General features: G+C 44.4%; 1 protein-coding gene across 1 annotated transcript in view; it reads left to right on the top strand.

Moving 5' to 3' along the window:
* The first annotated feature begins 10746 nt into the window (after positions 1-10746).
* The window catches only part of LOC122920515 (malignant fibrous histiocytoma-amplified sequence 1 homolog), a 36588-nt gene continuing 20929 nt past the window's right edge, over positions 10747-26405 (top strand). Inside the window, exons 1-2 of the mRNA XM_044270083.1 lie at positions 10747-10860; positions 24921-25794. Of these exons, the coding sequence (XP_044126018.1) occupies positions 10821-10860; positions 24921-25794 (914 nt within the window). The 5' untranslated portion in view covers positions 10747-10820. The remainder of the gene's footprint in view (positions 10861-24920; positions 25795-26405) is intronic.

The raw sequence follows: 26405 nt of genomic DNA, 5'->3' as shown, positions 1-26405 counted from the left end.
TTTGGTTTATGCTACATCATTTTGCAGAAATGAGTCTAGTTTAATGGGAAAACTGCATGGGATACCCTCATTTGTTTAAAAGGAACCCATGACTTTGGAAATGCTGTGCAGCAATCTGTGGGCAGCGTGCTATAGAGGTGGAGGAGCTGCACAGATTTATATATATATATATATATATATATATATATAAAAATTGTGGGGGAAAAAATCATTATGACTTGTATTTCATGCATTTAAATCCTTTGCTAGTAGTCACGTGGGCTACTAGTGACTGACTTCCCTGTATGGCTTTGCGTGTCTCCGCGAAGTAAGACCGCCCACTGGACTCCTAAGCAAAGAAAGAGGGATTTAAATGAATGATAATTCAAGGTACACTGAATCTTTTTCGAAAATAACTATATGCAATCCTGCTCAGCTCCTCTACCTCTGTGACACAGTCCCTGCATATCAGATCGCATATTTAATATGACAAGTTCCCCTTTAAACAGGTTGTACATGGTTTACCAATCCTGTTTTAGAAGAGTTTCCTAGAAATTAGATGGGTCACAGGTTGTCCTGCTGCTAGAACTCCCAGTGACCTGTAAGCTGCAGGGGAATATGACGGTAAGTGTTAAATTTCCCTGCAGGACCACCTCCACGGGGAAACTGAAGCATTGTATGGTATCTGTTTAAAAGGATTCTCCAGGATTTAACAATTGATGACTATTGATGAGCGAACTTCCAAGTTTTGAAGTTCAGGTTCCGGTTACTGCACAATTGCCTTATGGATACCTTGACCATGGACCATAACTTTAAGGTCCATGGTCATGGGATCCAAAACGCAATTGTGCGGTAATCGGGACCCGAACGCACAGTTAAAAAATTTAAGTTCGCTATTGAATAGATCATCAATATCAGGTCGGCAGGGGTCCAATGCAGTGCAACCTGCTGATCAGCTGTTCGTGGGGGTATCTCAGGTGCTGGAACTGCACATCTCGGTCCGTTGTTTTGTGGACAGAGCTGGTTACTGTGGTGCCAAATGGCTGACTGGCATGATTGCAGCGTGTCAGACTCCCACCTTTTATGATTTTGATATCCTGTGGCTAGATCATCAACTGTTAAAGCCTGGAAAACCCCTTTACATCAATAGGAAGTCAATGTAATGCGTGGACCTGCTGGGTCCTGCAGAGAGTTTGTAGCTGATCTCACACTCGGGTAATTGTTGGAGGTCATGTACTTATAAAGTGCAGCATTTCCTAATAGGTCACTTTTTTTTTTTTTAAACCAGTCAATCCCTTTAACAAAACTATTGTAAGTTGCCATCTCACTTGGTGGAGGATTGGAATAAAAAGTTCTCTGGTACATTTAAATTGATGGCTTCTCCTCAGGGTAGGCCATCTATATCTGATCGGAAGTATGGCACCATGTGTCCCCCGCCAGTCAGCTGTTCTGCAGTAGCGCCAGCATCAGGAGTTTAAGTTGATGGGAGCAGCTCTGCAGTAACCAGCTCTATACGTCTGATGCTGGCGCTACTGCAGAACAGCTGATCGGCAGGGGTGTTGGCTGTAGAACCCTGCCGATCAGATATTGATGGCCTATCCTCATATAAATGGCCTGGAAAACCCCTTTAATGAAGTAGTGTGAAAATACCCTACTTTGTCTATTTAGTAGAAAATCTCTTATGGGGCATTAAAAGATGACTTTTATAATATGCATTTCTGATAACTGATAACTTCATAAAGGAATTGAAGTGTGATATTTATAGAGCTTGTGAATGCAGTCTAGCATAGCTTTACAATACCATACAAGCCTTATCCAGCTATGTGCAAGGTATTCTTCTGATGCTTTTAAAGGGCATCTGTCAGTAGATTTGTCCCTATGACACTGGCTGACTTGTTACATGTGCACTTGGAAGCTGAAGACATCTGTGTTGGTCCCATGTTTATATGTGTCCACATTGCTGAGAAAAATAATGTTTTAAAATATGCAAATGTGACTTTAGGAGCAACGGGGACGTTGCCATTACACCTGGAGGCTCTGCTCTCTCTGCAGCTGCCACGCTTTCTGCACTTTGACAGGGCTAGGCATGATGATGTTTTCACTTCCTGTATAGAGAGAGCAGAACCTCTAGGTGTAACGGAAACGCCCCCGTTGCTCTTAGAAGCTCATTTGCATATATTTTAAACGTCAATGCAGGCACATATGAACATGAAACCAGCACAGATGCCTTCAGCTGCCAAGTGCACATGTAACAGGTCAGCCAGTGTCATAGGTGCAGATCTGCTGACAGATGCGCTTTAAGGGCTTTGAGAGATGTAGCGAATGGACTATGACGTCCATTTTTAGTGTGACTATTCCAGTAGCTGCAGTAAGGTCCCTGCAGATAGATGGCTGTAACAAGCTATATTTTTGGCTGAAATGCCGATATAACTTAAAAGGGATTGTATCATCAAATGACCTATTCTTTAAATCAACTTTTTATGTTAAAAATACTTTGTAAGAATTTTTTATTTTAATTTTCCATGTTACTATCTATATAAAAATATCCTGGCATCTTGCAGTTTTCACTCTGACCATGGAGCCTCATAATAGACTGATACTTCCTCTTCTGTTGTTATTACTTCTCAGGAGCAATCTCATTACCATCATAGGCAGGATTTAAATGACAGGTAACACCTATATATAGATAACACAGGGCAATCATTCACAATACGTGATGGTCACAGCTCACCCCCCCCCCTGTCACAATGACCTCTTCTCAGTTCGCAGTGCTTGCCCACAGCCCACTCCAAGTTACATGTTCCTTTTCCCATGTGGCTGCTGTAAAAGCATATATCTGAGTGTTGGTAACTGGTGTTGCGCAAACCGAACTACAGATAATAGATCCAAAGTCGATTCATTCTAGCACTTCGTTTTAATGCTGTACGGAGACCTGTCTCCTGCTTGTCCGTGAAAGAGACTGTTGCATGCAGAGATCTCCTCCACATTATAGGGAGGAGCAATCACTACTAATCCCATCGCTTGTCCCCATATAAAATCATTATTTGCCAGCAGCAGAGCGGGATTAGACTGCACAATCTGCAAAAAAAAAAAAGAGATTACTCAATAAATGAGCGATTGTTAGGCAGAAAGCGCCTGCTCGCCCATGGAGGAGTCCTCTGTATTTACATGAAGCGATCTCCTCCACAGTATGGGGAGGAGTGATCACTAATGCCATCCCTCATCCCCATACAGAACCATTGTTTGCCGGCAGCAGAGACTGTTTAGGCCTCACGATCTGCTGCTGGGAAGCAATGATTTTAGTGACCGCACCAACGATCCTATTACTCGATGGGAAATCTGTGGCACCTTTACATCGACAGATATTCGCTAATGAGCATTCATATAAACGGCTTCCTTGTCTGATCAATCGGACAAGAAGATAGACTCCTTGTCCAAGTCTGCATTCGTGGCAGCAGGTTCCGCTAGCCGCCCCGCCTTTGCTGCTTCATGGGTGGCAAAGGCCTGTGTTGTCTAGGCCAAACAGCTTGTACGGTCCTTGCCCCCGGATTCTAATAAAGGGAAGCTCCATCTCCTTGCTTCTCAAGTTCTCCAGGCGTCCCAGTGTCTTTGTGATGTTTTCCTGGAACTGGCCGACCGCCTAGCATGGCGGTCGCTAACTCAGTGGCCATTCGCCGCACGGTCTGGCTTCGTTCCTGGGGGCCGGATGCTGCCTCCAAAAAGGCGCTCATATCAATTCCCTTTCTGGGTGGTAGGCTTTTTGGGAAGCGGTTGAAGGAACTTATTTCTGAGACCACGGGTGGCGTTTTCGCTCCTTTCGGGACTCCTCCTCCCGTCAGGGCAAAAAAACTGTACGTCCTTCCTTCAAGGCCAAGCCCTCCTAGCACGCACGCCCTAAGTTTTTCACACCTCAGTCTACAAAGTCATCATCTGCATGACTGTTTTCCCCTGCTTAAGTCGCCCCCTCGAGTGGGGGGTCGTTTGCTCTCCTTTCAGGATTACTGGAGCGCAAGCGCGGACAATGCCTGGGTTCTGGAGGTAGTTTCCTCCAGATACAAAATAGAATTCTCAGCCCTTCCCACAGGTCGGTTCTTCCAATGGTCGCTGCCCAGGTCCTCCTCCCGGGCGTCTGCTTTTTTTCAGGGCATTTATTCCCTTCATGCGCACGGAGTGATTGTTTCTGTCCCTACCTCACAATGTTTTCATTGGTTTTACTTGAACCTCTTCACTGTTCCCAAGAAGAACTTTTCTCTTTACCCCATTTTGGATCTGAAGGCGCTTAATTATTTCGTCCGTGTCTGTCACTTTCACATGGAGTTCCTCATGTTGGTGATTGCTTCCCTCGAGGTGGGCGAGTTTCTGTCGTCCATCGACATCCGGGATGGTTATCTGCATGTCCCCATAGCTCTGTCTCATCAGAGGTACCTTTGCTTTGCAGTAGGTTCTCTGCATTTTGAATTTGTGGCATTGCCCTTCGGCTTGGCGTCTGCTCCGAGGGTCTTTACAAAGGTGTTGGCTCCCCTCGTCGCACTTCTCCGTACCAAGGGAATGCAGTGATATCCTACCTGGACAGTCATCTGGTGAAGGCTTCAGGAGGTGGCTGGTGAACTGCTCCAAGTCCTCCCTTGTTCCCAGCCAGAGGATGGAATTCCTGGGCATGGTCCTCAACACTCGCTTTGGGCGAGTGTTCCTTCCCCAGAACAAGGTAGTGGCTCGCCTTTGCGAGCTGTCTCCTCTGTCTATCGGGGCATGCATGTGCGTTCTGGGCTGGATGGTTGCTGCCTTCGAGCCAATTCCTTATGCCCAATTTCCACACCCGGTCCCTCCAGCTTTCAATTCTTGCCCGGTGGAACAAGTCTCCATCAGGCCTCGATCCACCTTTCCCCTCAGGTCCGCCGGGACTTGCATTGGTGGCTGAACCGAACAGTCTCCCTCAGCAGATCCTTCCTTCCCTCCCATTGGCAGGTGATCTCCACCGATGGCAGGCTGGGGGGCAGGCTTTGGTGCGTCCGTGGTCCCAATTCAGTCTCCTGTATCTTCCCCCCCCCCCCCCCTTCCTTCTACTTCTTCCTCGAGTACTCAAACGGCTCAAAATGGATCGGGTCCCGGCGATCTTGGTGGCTCCAGACTGGCACCGCAGGGCGTGGTACGCAGATTTCCTCTTCCTGCTCGCCGACGCTCAATGGGGGCTACCACTGTGTCCCGACCTCCTTTTGCAAGGTCCACTTGAGTTTACCTCGGCTTCATTTAACAGCGTGGCTGTTGAAGCCGCAGTTATAAGGTTCCGTCTCCTCTGCAAGTCAGTCATCCAAACCATGCTTCACACACGTAAACCCCAGTCGGCCAGGATTTACCATCGTACCTGGAAGGCTTATTTTGCCTGGTGTGAATCCAGTTGGGTTCACCCTCCCCTTTATTCTGTCCCTACGATTCTTGCCTTTCTTAAGGCCGGGTTTGAGAAAAGTCTCCGCCTTGCCTATTTCTTAAAGGTCAGGTCTCGACCTTGTCTGTTCTTTTCCAAAGGCCTTTGGCTTCTCGTTCCCAAGGGAAAACCTTCCCTCAGGAAGTGGCTCATCGCGTCCCTCCATTCCGTTCTCCAGTGGAACCTTGGGATTTAAATCTGGTCTTAGAAGCCCTTCAGTCCTCTCCCTTTGAGCCATTGAAGAAGATCTCCCTTTCTTAAGTCTCTTTTAAGGTTGCCTTTGAGCTGGCGCTGGTCTCCCTTTTTGGTTTTTCACCAGGACAAGATTGTCCTGCACCCGGGTTCCCTCCTTTCTTCCCAAGATGGTTTCCTCCTTCCACATTATGAGGACATTGTACTGCCATTCACAAGAAAAATAGATTTTTGTACTTACCATAAAATCATTTTCTCGCTGGATGCATTGGGGGACACATGGTCATGTTGGCTAAATTTTTCACACTGTGCTCCTACTGCTTTAGTATCAACTGGTTAGTTTTTTGTGTCTGTGAAGAGGGTATAGCCCATCTGGGTGGAGCCAACACTTTTCCTTTCTAGTGTCAGCCGGACATATACCCATGGTGCTGTGTCCCCCAATGCATCCACCTAGAAAAGGATTTTACGGTAAGTACAAAAATCCATTTTTTGTGTAGCTGTCAGCATCAGGCTTGATGTTTAGGAGAGAATATAAAACAGTGTGTCTCCTGTCCATGGACTGTGTCTGGTATTTCAGGCAACCCCCCAAGCAAAGTGAGGTAGCTTCATTGGTTTTGTGGTCCAGGAATACGATCAAAAAATCGATACAATAACTGTGTTGTCACTAATCATCAGCATTAAATGAAATTGGGTAGAAATCTGATTATTGCATTACTTTCACACTTTTTTCATAAAGTGTACACCATGAGAAAGTCCCAAAAAGAAATACACACTGAGGATTGTATTCTATAAACAAGCTGGATTTTTAACTAATGCCTGATTCCATACTAAATCTTTATTCTTTGTTGTCAACAGACTCCGTCTTTCAGCCATATACAATACGTTATCTTGTTTTAGGTCCAAGTTCCACACAGTCTAGAAGGTCACAAATGCAGGCAGAGTCCAATGCAAGCACTTGTTCAGCTGCAACTATTTATTCAAAAGGAGGTAGAGCAATGTCAGGCGAGTTCTTCATGAATTAAATATACCATTACACTACATGACAGATAATGTTTTTTTGACAGCACAACTGAGATCACCCGACCCTGTAGGGATGGGGAAAAATACACTTAGAGGTTAAAAGTTCCCTCCCCATCCTCCAACTTCAGTTATTTATTAAGAACCTCCAAAGCAGAAGTTAGGCCAATTAAAGTAATACTCAAGTCAAATATAGATGCGATAGTGGAGCTTTATTAATTTTTTTCGTGTAAACCCAGCGCCTGAGGTACAGAGGAAGAAAAAAAAAAACACGCCGGTAGAAAAAAAAGCCAAGGCTCACAGGCACCAAAAGGCTACAGCACAGAGGCTGAAGGTCCAGAACCAAGTGGATCTTGAGCCTGATTGCATAAACTCACGCTGGAGCACTGTGTGTGGTGAAGACTCTACCCCACCCATGGAGACTAGCGTTGGTAGTGATGACTGTCCATGAAATGGGGAGAAAGGATTTTCCTAAGCTCACTGCCAGAGACCAGATCCACTAATGAAGGAAGGAAGATCAACGGGGCGGTCCTGGGATGTTGGATTCCGGTCCCATCTCCAAGATTGCACGCTGGATGGGGCGGGTGTGAAACTGGGCAAATTGGATGGCCTTAATGGAGATAACCATCGCTCCCAAGATCCTCATACAGAGACTGATTGACGGACGTTTCAATTGAAGAAGGAGCTTGATGGTCCACTGGAGAGACATCTGTTTGTCCTGGACGAGGAGGACTTTGGCCATTGTGGTGTTGAAGTCCATGCTAAGGAAGGTTCTTCGTCTGCTGGGATACAGTGACGACTTCTGGAAATTGACCATCAAAAATGTGCCAAGGTGATGTGCAGGCTGTCCCTGTTCTGAGAAAAGGAGCCTTGATGAGAATATCGTCTAGATAGGGGACTAGTGATATCCCTCTGGACCAAAGGGCATCAAAGAGGGGGGCGAGAATCTTCGTAAACATGTACGTAAATGTCCCCAAACAGAAAGATAAAGCGACTAACTAGTAATGGTAAGAAGACACCGCAATGTGGATGAAGTGCCTAGGCTGCACAACAACAATAGTTAAAGTGCATCTACCTCCTCTAATTATATTTTAGTGGAGATATCACACCATTGAGCACCCCTGTATCTCTTTCCCCTGAAGGAGAAGGGAGTGCAATGCATGAGAAAAGGCAGAGGCCTGAATCCGATCCCTTGGGGGCTTAGACAGGTGGAAATGCTCAGAAGGTATGGAGGAGAATTCTATCTTGTAACCAATTACAAGTTCGATCATCCAGGTGTCATCTACGAGGGACTGTCAGACTTTCTGGAAGAGAAGGAGCCTGCCCCTAACCCAAACGGGTGGGGGCGGCCCTTCATGCAGGAGGTAGAACAAAAGGGTTAGGCACAGGAAACCCAGGCAGGTCAACTTTTGAAGGAAGGCTTCTTTTTCTGGTCCGGTGTAGGCGTTTTGAAGGCCATCCCTCCAGAAGCATGGGAGCTGGGGAGTTGACAAAAGGACAGAAAGCCAGTCTCTGAACTCCTGGGATGAGAAGGGCATCTGGGCTTGTTCTGGGGGAGATGCATACTCTTGCCGCCTGTGGCCTCAGAGAAAAGGGCAACCCTGTAAGGGAATGCTTTCAGGTAAAATCAACTAGCCAAACTTTGAGCCAGGTCTCCCAGCACATAGTGACTGTGGGAACAGTTAAGCGGGTAATTAGGGTGTTCGCTTCCAGCAAGGCCACACAGAGGTATTTGCCAGACTGTAAAATTTGTCGTGCCAAAGATTATAGACAGCAAGGGGCATTACAGAGGAACTGTCCTGATGAGGACAAAGGGCCTATTCATCCTTAGCAACCCATGCTGAAGCTAAGACAGGACGAAGAGTGGAGCCTCCCACTTCAAATGCGGTCTTAGAAAAAGTGACATTCCACCGGATCTCAAATGGAGGCCCCACCTGCAACCAGGATAGCGGTGTGTTTGTCAATGGCAAGGGTTGACTGATGGTTCAACCTTTGGAGCGACCAACCATGTAGAGACCAGATCCACTGGAAAGGGATATAGGAGGTGTAGGCGATTTGAGGAGGCGGTGCACCAGATGGTCCCATCCTTTATCAATGTCGACTGAAAAATCATCATGAAGAGGGAAGGCTATAGGAATGTGCCAGGATCAGAGAAAGGAGATACTCTGGTGGCTAGTTGAGGGGGAGTCATCCTGGATCTGAAAAGTGTTGTGAATTGCAGTGACTAGGCTGTCCACCAAAGACGCAATATTAGAGGATTGCTCTGAGTCTAGATCCGAATCTGAATCTAATAGTTCTCCCTAGGACTGAATCTTGCCTTGAAAGGAGAAAATGCCTCGTTAGGCCCCTGGCGGAGGCAGAGAAACTGAGGAAACTGAAGAGTAATGATGTCTTGTTCTGGTCTGTTTGTTTGAATGTCTGCCCCTGGGTTAGTCAACTGACAAGGGGGTCCGAGTGAGCTGCATGAGAAGCCTTTGATTGACCAGCCGGCACATTAGGAGAAGCCTGGACTGACAGACCTTAGAAAGTTCAGCCATGGCTAAAGACAAAACCCGGGCGCATTCCAGTTCCATTTGGTCAAGGTGGGAGGGTAAATGCTCAGGTGGCAGAGAAGATTGTCTGGGAGCCCGGCAAGCAGAGCAGAAGGGGTCCAGCTGACCGTGGAGGAACTTGAGATCACACCTGATACAGGCGTAATGGGTGGGGGTGGATGCTGAACAGGCTGAATCACTTATAGGTTCGGACATGGCTGAGTGGTTAAGACTGCAAGAACCTACTAGCTCGTTCTGGGAAAAGAGAGGAATGGTGTGGAGGGAAAGAAAAATACTGTCCTACCAGGGAGCAGGTTGGAGAAAAGCAGGATGTACCCAGGTCCTGATGTCCCTGGAGAGAAAATGGTGAGGCTTTGTGCTTTGGATGTAGCAAGAGGAGGAAGAAGGAAACAGCCCCTTGCTGAAGCCTGGGAATCTGAAGCTCCACCCCACAGAGGAACATATAGTGGTGGGAAAAAAGAAGATCCTACCTGCTGGTAACGGCCTGAAGGCTGTGGCCTAGTAGGTCGCAAAAGCCGGGGGCTTGAGTTGTAGGCAAGCCAACCATGAGTAACTTCCAGTCTGCCAGGAGACACAGGCCCAAGTGGCAGGCCCCGAATGGAGGAAAACGCAAAAGGCAGGAGGTTTGATTTGTTAGCGGGGCCAACTGGAAGTTTGGGGTAGCACTGGAAGGATTAGAATGACCCGATCGAGAGAAGACTGTAGAAGCAGGGGACTGGAGTTACTAGCGGGGCCAACTGGAATGAACTTCTGGTCTGGCCGGGAAGCGCCGGCACGACAGAGCAGCAGCTGGCCCTGGGGACAGAGGGGGGGTTGCAGGGTAATCAATAGAGGGCTGAGGTACAGGAGTAAGCCAGTGAGGAACCAGTGTAAAGGAAGAGGGAGTAGAGGTGTCTACTCATCCAGGCCCAAGGTACTCATTCTGTTCACTTTGCACTCCCTCAGTGTAACAGCAGGGTTACCTCTTCAGCTGCTGGCACCAAAGTGGTAGCAAGCTGGAGTGGAGTGAGGGACTGCTGAGATACAGGTGACCCCCATAGCTGGTGGGTGACAGGGGAGCTGGGCTGCCCTGTCCCACTTTGTCTTCTTGGGGAGGTTAAAGCGGTGAGGGGGATTGACCCGTTCATCCTCCCTGGGTGAACAGGGAGGCGAGGTGACCCTGTTTTCCACCTAAAAAGAAAGAAAAAATAATGAAAAAATGACAGAAAAAGGTGCCCTGCATAGCAGGGAGGTCTGCCACCTATGACACTGGTCAGCTGTCTCCAGACAGGATGAGGTATAGCTGTCAGGAGGAGCTAACACTTTTTTTTATAGCTTAATGTCACCTCCTAGTGGCAGAAGCTATACCCACTGTCCTGTGTTGCCCAATGATACGAGCGAGCAATAAAAAAGTTATCACTTTTGGACTAAAAGAAATTACTACAACATTAAAAAAAAATACACAAGTTATCTTCCACTGGCTTATATTTAATACATGAAAGTAAAATACATGCATGTTACAGATTTTCCCAGTCCTAAAGTAATAGGATGTATTATACTGCAACTCCGTGAGAGCTGGATTTCACAGTCTTGCTTAAGCATTTGCTGGCATGATGACAGAAGTCGTTAGCTGTTAAAAGCAGTGAATCTGTAAGGAACTGAAACTTCATGTGTAAGAAATGGAGCCTCGCCTAAAAGATGAATCCATGGAAGCAAAAAGTAAGTAATTCAGTAATCTACGTACTAGTTAGCTGGTGGTGCTGATAGATCATCTGAATTAGTAAAGCCTATTGTGATGACTGATTTATAAAAGTTTAAAGGGAATTTCATTTGTGTACTAGGGGCAGCTATCGAGGGCTTCGCTTTGAAGTAACTTCCTTCTAAAATGTGCTTTACGGAAATTTAAAGCTCAAGAATTCATTCATGAAAGGGGTTGTCTGCTTTGCACAATTCTTTTATTTATTTATTTTTAGCAGAAGGGTCCATTGAGGAATAGCTGATCATGGATTGTCCTGCTGTTGGGAGCCCTAGAGATCAACAGTAATCTGTGGGGGAAACCAGTAGGACAAACATGCACCAGGGGTGAATGAGAGTCGTACACAATCAAGTGCCACTCATATGTTTCCACCTGTTGCGGATTCTTCCTCCTCTTTTTATTTTTCGGAGGAATCCAGGATGATAAGTATAACCCAGGAACAGAACATATACAGTTGCAAAAAAAAGTATGTGAACCCTTTGGAATATTATGGATTGCTGCACAAATTGGTCATAAAATGTGATCTGATCTTCATTTAAGTCACAACAATAGACAATCACAGTCTGCTTAAACTAATAACACACACATAATTAAATGTTACCATGTTTTTATTGAACACACCATGTAAACATTCACAGTTCAGGTGGAAAAAGTATGTGAACCCTTGGATTTAATACCTGGTTGAACCTCTTTTGGCAGCAATAACTTCAACCAAACGTTTCCTGTAGTTGCAGATCAGACGTGCACAACGGTCAGGAGTAATTCTTGACCATTCCTCTTTACAGAACTGTTTCAGTTCAGCAATATTCTTTGGATGCCTGGTGTGAATCGCTTTCTTGAGGTCATGCCACAGCATCTTAGTCAGGTCGAGGTCAGGACTCTGACTCGGCCACTCCAGAAGGCGTATTTATTCTGTTTAGGCCATTCTGTTGTTGATTTACTTCAATGCTTTGGGTCGTTGTCCTGTTGCAACACCGATCTTCTGTTGAGCTTCAGCTGGTGGACAGATGGCCTTAAGTTCTCCTGCAAAATGTTTTGATAAACTTGGGAATTCTTTTTTCCTTCGATGATAGCAATCTGTCCAGGCCCTGACGCAGCAAAGCAGCCCCAAACCATACAGCCCCCACCACCATACTTACAGTTGTGATGAGGTTTTGATGTTGGTGTGCTATGCCTCTTTCTCTCCACACATAGTGTTGTGTGTTTCTTCCAAACAACTCAACTTTGGTTTCATCTGTCCACAGAATATTTTGCCAGTACTGCTGTGGAACATCCAGGTGCTCTTGTGCAAACTGTAAACGTGCAGCAATGTTTTTTTGGACAGCAGTGGCTTCCTCTGTGATATCCTACCATGAAATCCATTCTTGTTTAGTTTTCTACGTATCGTAGATTCGCTAACAGGGATGTTAGCATATGCCAGAGACTTTTGTAAGTCTTTAGCTGACACTCTAGGATTCTTCTTCACCTCATTGAGCAGTCTGCGCTGTGCTCTTGCAGTCATCTTTACAGGATGACCATTCCTAGGGAGAGTAGCAGCAGTGCTGAACTTTCTCCATTTATAGACAATTTGTCTTACCGTGGACCGATGAACAGCAAGGCTTTTGGAGATACTTTTATAACCCTTTCCAGCTTTATGCAAGTCAACAATTCTTAATCGTAGGTCTTCTGAGAGCTCTTTTGTGCGAGGCATCATTCACATCAGGCAATGCTTCTTGTGAAAAGCAAACCCAGAACTGGTGTGTGTTTTTTATAGGGCAGGGCAGCTGTAACCAACACCTCCAATCTCATCTCATTGATTGGACCCAAGTTGGCGGACACCTCACTCCAATTAGCTCTTGGAGATGTCATTAGTCTAGAGGTTCACATACTTTTTCCACCTGCGCTGTGAATGTTTACATGGTGTGTTCAATAAAAACATGGTAACATTTAATCTTTTGTGTGTTATTAGTTTAAGCAGACTGTGATTGTCTATTGATGTGACTTAGATGAAGATCAGATTACATTTTATGACCAATTTGTGCAGAAATCCATATCATTCCAAAGGGTTCACATACTTTTTCTTGCAACTGTAGGTGTCTTCTAATTGTAACAGTACTCACAGGTAACTTTAGACCTTCTTTGATCTTCTTGGAGCTGATTGTTGGCTGAGTCCTTGCCATTTTGGCTATTCTTCTATCCATTCGAATGGTAGTTTTTCGCTTTCTTCCACGTCTTTAAAGTTTTGGTTGCTATTTTAAAGCATTTGCGATAATTTTTGCTGAGCAGCCTTTCATTTTCTGCACTTCTTTATATGTTTTCCCCTCTCCAATCAACTTTTTAATTAAGGTAAACTGTTCTTCTGAACAATGTCTGGAACAACCCATTTTCCTCAGAATTTCAGAGAGAAATACACTGTAACCAGCATATACAACATTTGCTGCCTTCCTTCCTTAAATAAGGGCAATAATTGCCACCTGTTTTTCAAAGAATGAATAATTGAACTTCACACTGCTATTATTTTGAACATGCCCCTTTCAATAAGTGATTGAATTACACAGAATCAGCAGCACGCATGTCATGACTGTTGGGTCTGTTGGGTTTCTTTTACTCTACTACACCTGCTAGTAAATTATTTGGCATGTAGAAATATCATTTCTACCAAAAACAGTGATTGATTAGGTTAGTGATGCCTGACTGCTATTATTTTGAACACAACTGTAAGTGCAACGCTGAACGGCGAATATATTTTTCTTTTGCCACTAATACACGGCAGACAGGGCTTTAGAATATATCACTGCACCGCTGAACGGCAAATATATTTTTTTGGGTTCCAATAATACACAGCAAAATAGTTTTACAACATATAACTGCATCGCACAAGGGCAAATAAGAAATAGGAAATATATTTCCTTGTAAAAAACCCTGTTAACGGCTGTATCAAACAGCACTTGCACCCCAATAACAGGAACGGTTTGCTGGAATGACAGAGCTGTATAATGGCAAATTGGATCCCCAGTCAGTGCAGCAAGGTGTAATAGAATTGTTACTATTAACCAGTCTGTAACCTCCCCTACTGAACCCTGTTCTACATAAATGCTGTGGAATGATTCCTCCCTATCCTTTCCCTGCACTTATAAATCATTTTTCACCACAATCAAGTCTTTGCTATTACTGTCCCTAGCGTCTGCAGACGTCTCTCCCTGCACTAAGTACACTGGTAAATGGCAGAATCTAAGCTGATGCTATTTTATAGGGCTGCGACATCACAGGGCTGGCTGGCTGCTGATTGGCTGCATGCATGGCATTAGTGGTGACCCCGCCTTCTCAGAGTTTCTTTCTCCATGTCCTCACACGTGCAGGAGCCATTTTAGGATAAAATGCATTCCAAATATATTTTTTTTAATCACTCATCTCTAGTCATTGCCATTGAGTATCATTGAAGCTCTAATGTAAGTCTGTACCAGACAGGAGCTGAAACAATGTATCTGTGCTGAGTTTCTCCACTCCACCCCCACTAGAAGGTTCTAGTCTAGCAAAAACTGTATATAAGGAGACTAGTCCGTGCCCCTAGGGTGCTGCAGTTAGGGACCAGTGCTTGGAGGGGAGACTCATGCCAGTCTGCATGAGTGATCAGAAGAAGACGCTAAGATGGGGACGCTGAGCCACAGACCATGGGTCACTAGCCCTGTGTTCAAGGAGCCACCCGGACGACTGACCTACAGACCGTGGACCCTTGACCAGGATGCCAGCCTTCTGAGAGAGAGAGTGACAGCTAGCTCAGGCCTTTGCTCAGCATCAAACCCTTCTTCTGCCAGGGAGGAGACTCTGCCAGAGTGACCAAAAGAAGACGGGGATATGCTGCCACAGACCCTGGATCACCAGCCTTGGACCAGGGTACCAGCCTTCTGAAGAGCAAGATGGACAGCTAGCTCAGGCCTTTCCTCAGCATCAAACCCTTCTTTTGCCAAGGAGTAGAATGGAGAAGCCAGCCCAGTGCCTCGGCTGTATTGTTTTGTACCTGAATTCCTCCAGTAAAGAAGTACCCTGGTCTACTGCAGACCCATACTCTCTGGACTTTTCTCATTGGGTGCAACACGCCTTACCATCCCTTCCGGAGAGCAGCAACACATGGTGACACCTCGACGGTGTCTGGGAGACCCAGCGTAGCGTTAGGGCCACCTCAATCCCGGCCACTGCATATATACTAACATTTTATGTGGTACAAATGCTTTGGAGACTTGCACAATTCGTTCCTAGTTGATGACCCACAACTGGTCGACAGTCCCTTCTTAATTAAATGCTGAGGCCTATATGGGAAGGTACAAAGGGGATAAAATAATAAACTAGTGAAAGATCGGCCAAAGCTGAGTAAAGTCGAAGCAGAAACCGATAACAGGCAAACAATGCACAGAATCAGAAGACACAAATCACTAACCAAACTACATCAAAGTCAATACCAGGAGAGACAGACAGGACAACATTTAGAGAATAAAAATCAGAAACAATACTAAGCCAGGGGTCAATACTAAGAAGTCACATCAGGGTCCAAATCGTTAGGAAAAGGGTCAGTGTCAGAATCCGAAGCCAGGTCCAAAATCCAAAAGGTCCAGAGCGGTATAGAAAGGGTAGTGTGGATCTTCTCAAAATAAAAAACAATCACAGGTAACTGTGGGCAGCAGTTGCCTGTTTAAAATAGGCTGAGCTACCGGTCACATAATGCAGCTGGTGTCAGGTGTCTCCTGATGTCACTATGCCGGACGTGTCGGCATGATCCCCAATTGGTCGGCTCTCCTGCTTGCGGAGGCCAGCCTGTTACCCCAGCCTGGTTATAAGAGTGGGCAATCGTAGTCTTGCAATGGTGGCTGTAATGTCTACTGAGAGATGCAGAGTTTTAGAGATATGACTGGCCATGTCCAGGTGTGAAGAGTGTCTTAACAGTGTCCCTCACTGCGGTCCACACCTAATCTCCTACAAGGACTGAGCCTTGGCTGTTAACCCCTGACTGTGCCATCCATACATGGTTATACTGGGTGCAATACATAGCATGACACAATATTAGATTACATAACAATGAATAATTTGCAGATACCCCGTTGCTCTGGGGTACTGCAGTCCGTCTCAGAGATACGACTCGTCTGTGTACTCCAGTAATGCTGTGGCTGGTGAACTCTTTGCCCACTTTAAAGGGGTTGTCCAGACTTTTACTATTGATGACCTATCTCAGGATAGGTCATCAATATCAGATAGGCGGGGGTCTGACACCCGGCACCCCCGCCGATCAGCTGTATGAGGAGACAGCATGTGCAGTGTGCATGTGCTATCTCTCTTCCTATCTACTGCATGCACCGTCACCTCATACAGCCGATCGGCGGGGGTGCCGGGTGTCGGACGCCTGCCGATCTGATGTTGATGACCTATCCTGAGGATAGGTCATCAATAGTAAAAGCCCAAACAAATTAATCAATATTAGCTGCCACCACTCATCATATCAGGCTGACGAGACACCTTGCATTAAATACCACCTAGGTACACTCTACAACTAATGGCATTCACAGGTTAATAAAGCAATCTAGGCAACGCTTCTTTTAAGGTCATGGAATTGTTAGAACACAAGAAGGCTCTTATTAAAGTGAAGTTTTATTATGAAAAAAAGACGTGCGTACAAACAATGGGGTTATCATATAAAATATACAAACATATACAGTACAGACCAAAAGTTTGGACACACCTTCTCATTCAAAGAGTTTTCTTTATTTTCATGACTATGAAAATTGTAGATTCACACTGAAGGCATCAAAACTATGAATTAACACATGTGGAATTATATACATAACAAAAAAGTGTGAAACGACTGAAAATATGTCATATTCTAGGTTCTTCAAAGTAGCCACCTTTTGCTTTGATTACTGCTTTGCACACTCTTGGCATTATCTTGATGAGCTTCACCTGAAATGGTCTTCTAACAGTCTTGAAGGAGTTCCCAGAGATGCTTAGCACTTGTTGGCCCTTTTGCCTTCACTCTGCGGTCCAGCTCACCCCAAACCATCTCGATTGGGTTCAGGTCCGGTGACTGTGGAGGCCAGTTCATCTGGCGCAGCACCCCATCACTCTCCTTCATGGTCAAATAGCCCTTACACAGCCTGGAGGTGTGTTTGGGGTCATTGTCCTGTTGAAAAATAAATGATGGTCCAACTAAACGCAAACCGGATGGAATCGCATGCCGCTGCAAGATGCTGTGGTAGCCATGCTGGTTCAGTATGCCTTCAATTTTGAATAAATCCCCAACAGTGTCACCAGCAAAGCACCCCCACGCCATCACACCTCCTCCTCCATGCTTCACAGTGGGAACCAGGCGTGTAGAGTCCATCCGTTCACCTTTTCTGCGTCGCACAAAGACATGGTGGTTGGAACCAAAGATCTCAAATTTGGACTCATCAGACCAAAGCACAGATTTCCACTGGTCTAATGTCCATTCCTTGTGTTCTTTAGCCCAAACAAGTCTCTTCTGCTTGTTGCCTGTCCTTAGCAGTGGTTTCCTAGCAGATATTATACCATGAAGGCCTGATTCACACAGTCTCCTCTTAACAGGTGTTCTAGAGATGTGTCTGCTGCTAGAACTCTGTGTGGCATTGACCTGGTCTCTAATCTGAGCTGCTGTTAACCTGCGATTTCTGAGGCTGGTAACTCGGATGAACTTATCCTCCGCAGCAGAGGTGACTCTTGGTCTTCCTTTCCTGGGGCGGTCCGCATGTGAGCCAGTTTCTTTGTAGCGCTTGATGGTTTTTGTGACTGCACTTGGGGACACTTTCAAAGTTTTCCCAATTTTTCGGACTGACTGACCTTCATTTCTTAAAGTAATGATGGCCACTCGTTTTTCTTTACTTAGCTGCTTTTTTCTTGCCATAATACAAATTCTAACAGTCTATTCAGTAGGACTATCAGCTGTGTATCCACCTGACTTCTCCACAACACAACTGATGGTCCCAACCCCATTTATAAGGCAAGAAATCCCACTTATTAAACCTGACAGGGCACACCTTTGAAGTGAAAACCATTTCAGGTGACTACCTCTTGAAGCTCATCAAGAGAATGCCAAGAGTGTGCAAAGCAGTAATCAAAGCAAAAGGTGGCTACTTTGAAGAACCTAGAATATGACATATTTTCAGTTGTTTCACACTTTTTTGTTATGTATATAATTCCACATGTGTTAATTCATAGTTTTGATGCCTTCAGTGTGAATCTACAATTTTCATAGTCATGAAAATAAAGAAAACTCTTTGAATGAGAAGGTGTGTCCAAACTTTTGGTCTGTATTGTACATATAGTGCAAATATTGCATGTGTTAAAAAAGGGTCTGTAGGTTTCCCCACAAACCCCTACACCCCTCCCCAGCCTGTGATATAAGAGGAGACCAGTGAGTATTGTAATTTCCTTTTATGACAGTATTTACGACCTCTGCTCATCAGGTCTGCCTCAAAATCTTTGTATTAAAATATCTTTTTTGGGCATTTAGCCTAGAAACTTCATATTACCTCCATCCACTCCATCCTAATGTCCCACACACTAGCGTACCAAAGATGGAGGAGGTAATGGCAGGATAGCTTGAGTTATCTAATTTCTACCTGTTACTGAGCTGGAATCGATTTCATTTTGATACTGTAGACTCATATATATGGCCTGAGGCTTTCCCTTTCCGCTATTGAGATCCGTAATTTAATCTCAATAGCGGGGGAAAACACTTCCGTTTTGTCCCCATTTATTGTCAATGGGGACAAAACTGAACTGAACGAAACGGAATGCACCAGAATGCATTCCGTTCCATTTGGTTGTATCCCCATTGCAGACAGAATAACGCTGCAAGCAGCTTTTTTCTGTCTGCGATGTGGTGCGGAGCAAGACGGATCCATCCTGACACACAATATAAGTCAATGGGGACGGATCCGTTTTCTCGGACACAATAGAAAACGGATCTGTCCCCCGTTGACTTTCAATGGTGTTCATGATGGATCCGTCTTGGCCATTTTAAAGATAATACAACCGGATCCGTTCATAACGGATCCAGCATAGACGCTGGTGTGAAGGAGGAAGCATGTGGCCATGTATTTCTTTGATGTATATCGCAAGATAGGGGTCTCATGTGTGACCTCGGCTGGAAAGGACGCTAGCTTTTTGCTCACCTCGCTAATGGTTCTGGTCTGTGAAAGGTTAGTGTATGGCCATCATGCTATCTTCAGGTTTTATGATAGGAGACTCTGGTCTCTATGAAGTGCTTGCCTACTCCTAAAAATAATTTTAATATCTGGATACCTCTATCATCACAACACCATTTTGATATTTGTGAGTAGTCTTGAGCGAATCTAGCTTCCGATCATAGATCCTAAGTCGATTTGTTAAAAAACTTTGTTTGTAATACCATTTCCATACAGCATTAAAATATATGGGCTCCGTGTAGCAAAACTTCGTCTCAGCCGAAGTTGCGTGAGACTTTGGTATTTCTATCTGCATAATTAAAAACATTAAAAAATCGGAATCCAAAATCATCTTTGGTACCGAGGTACCAGCCAGTACCAAAGCCCACTTCAGTGTCCTATTTTAAAATGTTTTTAAATACGCAGATTGGAATACAAAAATCATTCACCGAAGTCTCGCCCAACTTTGGCCGAGACGAAGTTTTGATACACGGAGGCCATACATTTTAATGCTGTACGGAAAGAGCATTACAAAGTTTTTTAACGAATCAACTTGGGATCTATGATCCAAAGCTCGATTCGCTCAAGCCTATTTGTGATGGATCATGACTCCCAGCAAAATAACCCAAACTAAAGATTGGGAAGCAAATGCACAAAACAATTTCTTTGGGTGCGGACAAAGCTTTCATATCACATGACTATAAGACTCACCGATGACACATATGCTGACACAAATTCTTTCACTGCCTCCCATGTAAATCTATAAAGAGGAAATTAGGCTTATACCTATGAAAGAGGCACTGAAAATGGCAAACCACTGACTCACACAGAGTCACCCTTCAGCCCTTGGGGGAAGAAAACCTCTGGAGAACCATGTCTAAATAATAGCCCCTCCCTTCGGCTTAGAGGGCCGATGCCAACATGTAGCTTGCAGAGACGCATTTTACCATATTTACAGTAAAAGACAATACGCATCCATTATAAATATGATAGTAGCAACATAATAGTGGAGATTATATGATATAGACTATAACCCACGGTTAGACAGGCACGTAAGTTATACAGAATTAACCCCTTCACATGTACATCAAAAGTTGGGACTTTAAAGAGGACCTGTCACCTCTCCTGACATCCCCCTTGTAATAACAATTCTGCAGCTTCTATACTTCTATAACTCTATGTTGTGCCACTCCTCTGTTATTTCTACTAGAAATATATAAATGGTATGTCAACAGCTTGCCGTAAAGGTACAGATGGGTCTTAACAGTCTGAGAAGAGCAGCACTGTTTGGACAGAGTCAGACACACCCGCTACTAGTAACGCCCAGCAGTACCTTTACTGCAGACTGCTGGCAATTTATTTGTAAGCTACTAGCAGGAATAATACAGCAATGGCAGATCACAGAGTCATAAGAATAGATGCTTCAGAATTGGTATCACACAGAGAATGCAGCTTAGGAGCTAAGAAGTTGCAGTAGCCACCAGGTACCTGCTGTTTTACACAGTAGTCACTTGGAGGCAGAGGCAGTGATTGGCGATAACGCCGATCACAGATGCTTAATCCCTTAGATGCCATGGTCAATTGCGAGCATGACATCTAAAAGGTCTTTCCCTGGGGGCCAGCACTCTCAGTCGCATTAGTGAATGCAACTGACCTGCAATACCAAGCATAGCCACTGTCCAATGGATAGTGCTGTGCTTATCAAGCTGCGTGGGGGCTGTGGAACTCACTGGAGTGCTGCTGCCTCCTGAATCAGCTGCTTGGCAGGGGTCCTTGGCACTGGACCCCCAATCAGTCTGATATTGATGAACCATCCTGAGGATAGTTCATCAATATTAAACATCAGTAGCTCATCTACTCCAGTCTGTAAGCAAAAAAGGAGACATCCAAACTAGCCGACCAGATCATCCAAACTAGCCGGAGTGATTAATGGGGTGACATGTTGCAGCCAGATCTCCTTAACAACCAACATTTGTCAACATCCATGCAGACAGGGTCACATGTGCCTCTGCAGCCAATGTAGTGTAAACGCTGCAGTCAGTCCATAGTCTAGTGTAAACATTGCTGTCAGTCCATAGTCTGGTGTAAATATTGCTGTCAGTCAGTCCATAGTCTAGTGTAAACATTGCAGTCAGTCCATAGTCTTGTGTAAACACTGCTGTGAGTCAGTCCATAGTCTAGTGTAAACACTGCTGTCAGTCAGTCCATAGTCTAGTGTAAACACTGCTGTCAGTCAGTCCATAGTCTAGTGTAAACACTGCTGTCAGTCAGTCCATAGTCTGGTGTAAACACTGCTGTCAGTCCATAGTCTGGTGTAAACACTGCGGTCGGTCAGACCATAGTCTAGTGTAAACACTGCGGTCAGTCAGTCCATAGTCTGGTGTAAACACTGCTGTCAGTCTATCAATAGTCTGGTGTAAACACTGCAGTCAGTCAGTCCATAGTCTGGTGTAAACATTGCTGTCAGTCTATCAATAGTCTGGTGTAAACACTGCTGTCAGTCAGTCCATAGTCTGGTGTAAACACTGCAGTCAGTCAGTCCATAGTCTGGTGTAAACACTGCAGTCAGTCAGTCCATAGTCTGGTGTAAACATTGCTGTCAGTCTATCAATAGTCTGGTGTAAACACTGCTGTCAGTCAGTCCATAGTCTGGTGTAAACACTGCAGGCAGTCAGTCCATAGTCTGGTGTAAACACTGCAGTCAGTCAGTCCATAGTCTGGTGTAAACATTGCTGTCAGTCTATCAATAGTCTGGTGTAAACACTGCTGTCAGTCAGTCCATAGTCTGGTGTAAACACTGCAGGCAGTCAGTCCATAGTCTGGTGTAAACACTGCAGGCAGTCAGTCCATAGTCTGGTGTAAACACTGCTGTCAGTCAGTCCATAGTCTGGTGTAAACATTGCTGTCAGTCTATCAATAGTCTGGTGTAAACACTGCTGTCAGTCAGTCCATAGTCTGGTGTAAACACTGTTGTCATTTAGTCAATAGTCTGGTTTAAACGCTGTAGTCAGTCAGTCCATAGTCTGGTGTAAACACTGCTGTCAGTCAGTCCATAGTCTGGTGTAAATGTTGTCAGACAGTCCATAATCTAGCATATAGCTGTGTTCAATCAGTCCATAACATAGTGTAAATGCTGTGGTCTGTCAGTCCATATTCTGGAGTAAATGCTATGGTAAGTGCATAGTCTAGTGTAAACGCTACAGTCAGTCCACAGTCTAGAGTAAATTCTATAGTTAGTCAGTCCACAGACTAGTATAAACCTTGCGGTCAGTCAGTCCATAGTCTGGTGGTCCACTCCTTCCTTCTTCCCTTTTGTTACTTTTAAATAATAGATGTGATAAGTTCGGAATTTCTTGTATAGTTGAAAGTAAGTTGAGAATTTATAAACGTATGACAATTTACACATAGAAAGCAAGGAAAAGTTCTCTACCATTTTCCTGCTTACATTTTGTCCCTCAACACTTTGCCCATGATCTTCTTTTCTTTGTCATCCTTATAGTCTTGAGGACTGGTTTGATGACTATATGTTTTTTACCAAATTTATTTTTTTATGACATCTGACACTAACTATTTCAATACATACTTCAGGCAACACAAGATGACGGTACCATTTGAATACATAGTAATAATGATGTTCTTTCTAATGTTTATGAAATTTGGGTAGGTTCTGAGCACGGTGGTTCATGCCTCTGCGTAGAAGTTGTTACAATGACATTATACAATATTTGCTAACTTAATGCACATATTTCATAATGAATGATTTCTATGCAAAATGTATTAGACAAGGGGGACCTGATTAAACTAATAAGAAAAGTTTTTTATAATTATTGCATTCATTTAACCCCTAACCCAGCGATTTTCCGTTATTTCCTTTTTGTTTTTTACTCCCTGCCTTCCCGAAGCCATAACTTTTTTTTATTTTTCTGTTCATATAGCCAGGCTTGTCTTTGGACAAATTGTACTTTCTAATGGCATCATTTGTGTCACGGCCATGGCTATGACCGTGACTCTTCAACCGCATGCGATTGTCAGCGGTTTGGTTTTGTTGTCAATCACAGGTGAGGGCAGTGGTATTTGCCTCACCTGTGGTTGCCGCTGACAACGCTATGTATGTGGCAGCCTTCCTGCTGTGCATGCGGTTGCACCTAGCAACCTCTATGTTAGGTGTGTGTGTGTTTTGTGTTCACTGTGTGGTATGTCTGTGTGCACTCTGTGTAGTGTGTTGTGTGCACTGACACTTTTCCTGCACTGTGGTTGCCCGTGGCAACGTCTGGCTGTCTGTACATGTGGTGGCAGTGTCCCGGCCTCCGGGCTATCTCCCAGGACACGGTTGCCACCCATGTTGTTGCCAGCGGCAACAACCACAGTGTGTTGCTACTGTTGGACACTTTTCCCTTTTAATATGGGTTTCCCTTCACTGGTGCTGGAAGGGTTAACTCCCTTCCCAGTCAGTGTGTGTCACTGGGTGTGTCCGACTGTGGGGTGTGGCTTCTTGGCCTATAAAGCCTCACTGTTACTTCAGGTCTGAGGGTTGCTTCAGTCATGCTTGGCTGGAGCAGCCTCTTGTCTATTCTACCTGCCAGTGAGAGCCACCCCTGTGGTCATAAAGATATTGTCGTTATGTTTATGTCTTCTTGTGTATGATGTCATATGCGATATTCTGTTGGGACCTTCCTTGTGACTTTGTGCAGTTTACGGTTCTGGATTCCTGTTTGCACAGAGATCCAGTCAGCAAGGCTGTGGCAGGTTGGTGGAACTTCTAGTTCGCCTGCCATACCCGTAAAGCTGTTTGTGTTCCCCTTTTCCCAGCTGCTTGACCATTGAGACTCCTGCTCCTCCGTGCCTAGGAGGAGTAGGTCATCTTACCCAGCTCCTAGCTCAGGGATCTGCGGAGGGTAAGTCAGGGCTCCGAGGTTCCTGCGCATGGGTCCTCCTACCTTAAAGGTCGGCCCATGCAGGTAGGAGTTAGAGTCAGGTTAGGGATGCTTGAGGAGGTGACCTGCTCCCTAATCCTGTTGTCCTGGCCAAGCAGCTATGACATCATCTGGCATCGCACGGCTGAGGGTTTCCCCCATCCTCAGCCGTGACAATTTGCCATTGTTTTATGGGCTTGATTTTTACTGCAGTCCCTATGCGGTTAAAGTGTTAACTTCATTTTGCGGGTCAGTATGATCACAGCAATACCACATTTTTTCTTTTGTTTTACCGTAATACTTTCTAATAAAATTAATCAATTTTCTTTGCATGCTATATTCTGACCCACAATAACTTTTGTATATCTATGTTTACAGAGCTGTGTAAGGGCTAATTTTTTGTGGGACAATCTTTAGTTTTTAATAATACCATTTTGGGGTGTATGAAATTTGATCACTTATTAGATTTTTTCTGGGAGGAGCAGCAACCAAAAAATGTTAAATCTGATATTTAGATTTTTTTTTCGGTACACCATTCGTACTACAGCATAAATACTTTTAATTACATGGATGTAATGATGTCAATAATATTTATTGTTTATTTATTTTTAAGTGAGGAAAGGGGCGATTTGAATTTGAACTGTTCGGTCTCGTGTAGAGCAGCGTTCCCAGGATAAGATTGCAATTGACTATTGCATCTAAGGGGTTAAAAGTCTATTATCGGCGTAATCGTCGTAACCTCTGGGTGTCTGATGTGTAAAACAGCAGCAGGCACTCAGTGGCTATGGCACCTGCTCAGCTCCTAAGTGGGTACCATCTTTAAAGACCGAACATACACTGTATATGTCCAGAAGGGTTTACAGATCAAAGCACTCATATGATCCATGTGATAAAGAACCTTCTCTTAAATCAAATAACCCTGTCTTCCATGTTCCCAAACAGGCAAAGAAATGCTGCATCTAAAGCAAATAGACTTGTCTCTCAGGAGATTGAAGGTCATTCCATCAGACATTTTGGTGGACACCAAAATTCAGACCCTTAATCTTGACAGGAACAAACTTAAAGGTGTCTCTGGAATATGCCATCTTCAGGAGCTCAAGATTTTAATCCTCTCCAAAAATGAGCTAACTGATTTCCCCATGGAAATCCAGAGTTTGATCCATTTAGAAAAGTTGGAGCTAAACCAAAATAAAATACAGACCATTCCCACTGGTATATTTCCCAACCTAAAGGATCTTAAACATCTAAAATTAAATAACAACCGTCTTTCAAAGTTACCAATGGACTTGGGTAGTTGTTCCAAACTACAGTACCTAAACATATCCCACAATCTATTTACTGACTTTCCTGAATGTATCTTAGAAATAAAAAGTTTGAAAGAAGTCTATCTGGAGAACAATAAACTACGAAAACTGCCTGCTGAGCTCTTCCTTGGTCTATCCTTGAAAAAGTTCAAGGTTTCCTGCAACCATCTGAGAGAACCACCTGATGAAGTATGTGTGGGTGGCCTCAAACAGATCCGCAGTTACTTCCTTCAACTACAAGAGACCCAAGCCAAGGAGGAGAAGAGGGTGAAAGTTATTTTTATAGGTGCAAGTATGGCTGGGAAGACCACAGTAAGCCGGAGCCTCACACAAGGTCACACTGTTCCTGTATCTCTGAAGGAAAGAACTGTAGGAATAGAGATTAGTGAATTTCACATTCAAGACGTTACATTTTTATTCTGGGACTTTGCCGGACATCTAGAGTATTATGTCACTCATCATGTTTTTATTACTCCATATGCCCTTGTCATTCTTGTTGTTAATCTACGTAGGTAAGTTGAGATGAAAAGCAAGAAAGATATAGAAAAAATGAGATTGAGGTTCGAATTTTTTAATTGGATCCTTACTCCTCCCATAGGTTCATAATGGGTTGTGTCCGGTTTCTGCTAGTTTTGATGGCAAGAATATTGCCGTAGATCAGGATATTCTTGTCATCAAAAATACCCAATCACCTGATCCCTCATAAGACATAAGAAGTGATAGCTGGGCTGTTATGCAGTGGGTGCAGAAATTCAAAACAGTTACATGTGAATAGACTGTGATAATGTGATAGTCTGGTATAGGAAGTTGATATGTATCAGATAAATGGAGAAAGAAGCATAAGGTATATTACAGAATCTATTATTTTTGCATACACAATTGATTTATGGAAAAAATTAAAACAATAGGTACACTTTACAGTTACACATTTACAACGTGACTGTTTTACTACCCGTGAATTCTGAGATCTGGGAATAAGATAGGCTTGACAAGGCTTAGGTGTATAAATAGCTTCCTAAACTATGATAAAATATATTATATATATTGTAGGGATTTGCTCTGGTAGGCAGGGTAAGCGGACAATACAGAGGTGAGACCACAGTTAAAAAACAAAAGTTCAGCG

The sequence above is a fragment of the Bufo gargarizans genome, chromosome 10 (genome assembly GCF_014858855.1).
Source record: "Bufo gargarizans isolate SCDJY-AF-19 chromosome 10, ASM1485885v1, whole genome shotgun sequence".
Lineage (NCBI taxonomy): Eukaryota > Metazoa > Chordata > Amphibia > Anura > Bufonidae > Bufo > Bufo gargarizans.
Note: the sequence above shows the minus strand (reverse complement) of the source record. Positions and strands in the feature narration are given on the sequence as shown.